This window comes from Arachis ipaensis, chromosome B02 (genome assembly GCF_000816755.2).
Source record: "Arachis ipaensis cultivar K30076 chromosome B02, Araip1.1, whole genome shotgun sequence".
Classification (NCBI taxonomy): domain Eukaryota; kingdom Viridiplantae; phylum Streptophyta; class Magnoliopsida; order Fabales; family Fabaceae; genus Arachis; species Arachis ipaensis.
This window is the reverse complement of record NC_029786.2, coordinates 95301691-95303748: the sequence shown is the minus strand read 5'-3', so window position 1 is coordinate 95303748 and position 2058 is coordinate 95301691. Positions and strand designations below refer to the sequence as shown.

The window sequence follows — 2058 nt, the reverse complement described above, 5'->3', positions numbered from 1 at the left end:
TATGAGATAAAAATATGTTGCTAAATTACTATACTAAAAAAATTGAGTTAATAACTAAAAGTGATAACAAAAAATAATAAATTCTGATAATCTTTTGAACATTTTTCTTTTAATATATATTCTATATATATGGATCATAACTGATTTTCTACGTATACATAATATAGTTGACAAAATTATTTTGTATTATATATAGTAAAAATAAAAATTGAAACTTAAACAAAAATAAAATCTCTTCTGGATCCTCCTCTTATAACAACGGCAGCATTGAATGGCTCCAAATCACCACTGTCTTAAATCTCATGTGATTCAATTGGAAAATGATAAATAAAAGCTTCCTATCACAATTGACTAAATTAATGAATGGTAGACTAGACAAAGTCAATAAAATAAACTTCCTATATGATCATTTAAATAAATAAAAATATATTTAGTGCCCATAAAGTACTTGAAAAAGTATATTCATTGCTAATAACAGAATATTTTTATATATGGCATGATGAATTACCAAGAACTTAAATTTATATATATATATATACATGAAATGCAAGAAACTACTAAATAATATTGGACCACTTTTATTGTTTTCAAATTAAACTAATATATATATATATATATATAAGAATAAGAATACAAGATAGGGTAGCAATAGCATTAAATTAGAACTTGCAATATCCTGGTTCTTGGTTTATAACTTTCAAAAAAGGGTTCACAAAGAAAAGAAGGAAAAAGGAAGAAGATGCCTTGCCTTTACATCTCCACCAATGTTAACTTAGATGGAATTAACTTGGATCCAATCTTTTCTGAAGCAACATCTGCTATTTCCACAATCATAGGAAAACCTGAAAAGGTATGATATATACTGTCTTTCTTTGTCTCTGATCAGTGTTTTTTTGTTCTTTTACAACCAAAGTTTCTGAATTTTTGGGAATAAAATTCTGGGGTTGACACAAATAATGATTATTTTTTATAATATAATTTTGTTGTTCATCTGTTTGCTGATTGATGGTTATAGACTCAGTTTCTGATTGCTCTTTTTGGTGAGAGCTTTTTTATGTAATTGCTATCAACTACTCTTTAGCTTTATCCTCTGCTATGTTTCATTATCATTCTTAGTAAATAAAATTGGACCACAATTTTTTTTTCTCTCCTTATTATGATTTTCAGAAGTAGAAGCTTTTGATTGCTCTGAAAATTTGCAATTATCTCTCTCTTCCCATTTTCTGATTCAGTTTTGTAGTTTAGGGTATAGTTCACAGTAAGTAACTCTTGGTAGTTACAGATTCTCATTAGATTTGGTGCAACAAAAAATATATCTTTTTATATATTTGTATTAGTTTATGATTCACTAAATAAAATAAAAGTTTTATTTTGGAATTTGGAGGGATCAGTGATCTGAATGAAAGTGTACTAAACCAACCCTGTGACAGATAAACCTTAGCTTTAACTAATGAAAAGAAGACTTTTGACAAAAGAAGACAGGTTAGAAGCTTTTCTTGTAGGAAAGTGGGACATATTTTAGTGCCTTTATGAGATTGTTAAATGTTAATTAAAAGCAAAGGAAATCAGATCACAGGAACAATTTTATATATATAGTTGGAGTATGTAAAAACTTAGATATTAAATTACTCATTCTTATAAAATAAATATTAAAATAATATAAAAAATATTTTATTTTTTTAAATACGCACCATACAAAAATATTGCTAAAATAAGCCGGGCCAATTTAGATAAAATCTTTGCCAAACAAATTTTGTCATCATTTCAGATGCAGTACCCATAAAATGGAGTCAGGCATGTCAAAGCCATTTTTAATATGTTATCTGTAAAATCGGAGGACGTTATTTCTGCTCCATTGTCCTGAAATAGAGTTCTATTTCTCCTTCATCACCTGCAAAAATGAAATTCTATTTCATATCAATTTTATTTTTTAAAGGACTAAATTGATTATGTTTTTGCCAATGAGTTATAGCTCAAATGGCATAGTCTCCCCATACTCAATTAAGAGGTTGCGGGTTTGAGTCTCCTATCTTTGCTAAAAAAAAAAAAAAGTTGATT

The 2058-nt window shown here is 27.2% G+C and overlaps 1 protein-coding gene across 1 annotated transcript in view; it reads left to right on the top strand.

Moving 5' to 3' along the window:
* Window positions 584-2058, top strand: part of LOC107625809 (macrophage migration inhibitory factor homolog) — a 4904-nt gene continuing 3429 nt past the window's right edge. Inside the window, exon 1 of the mRNA XM_016328533.2 lies at window positions 584-850. Coding sequence (XP_016184019.1) covers window positions 740-850 — 111 coding nt within the window. The 5' untranslated portion in view covers window positions 584-739. The remainder of the gene's footprint in view (window positions 851-2058) is intronic.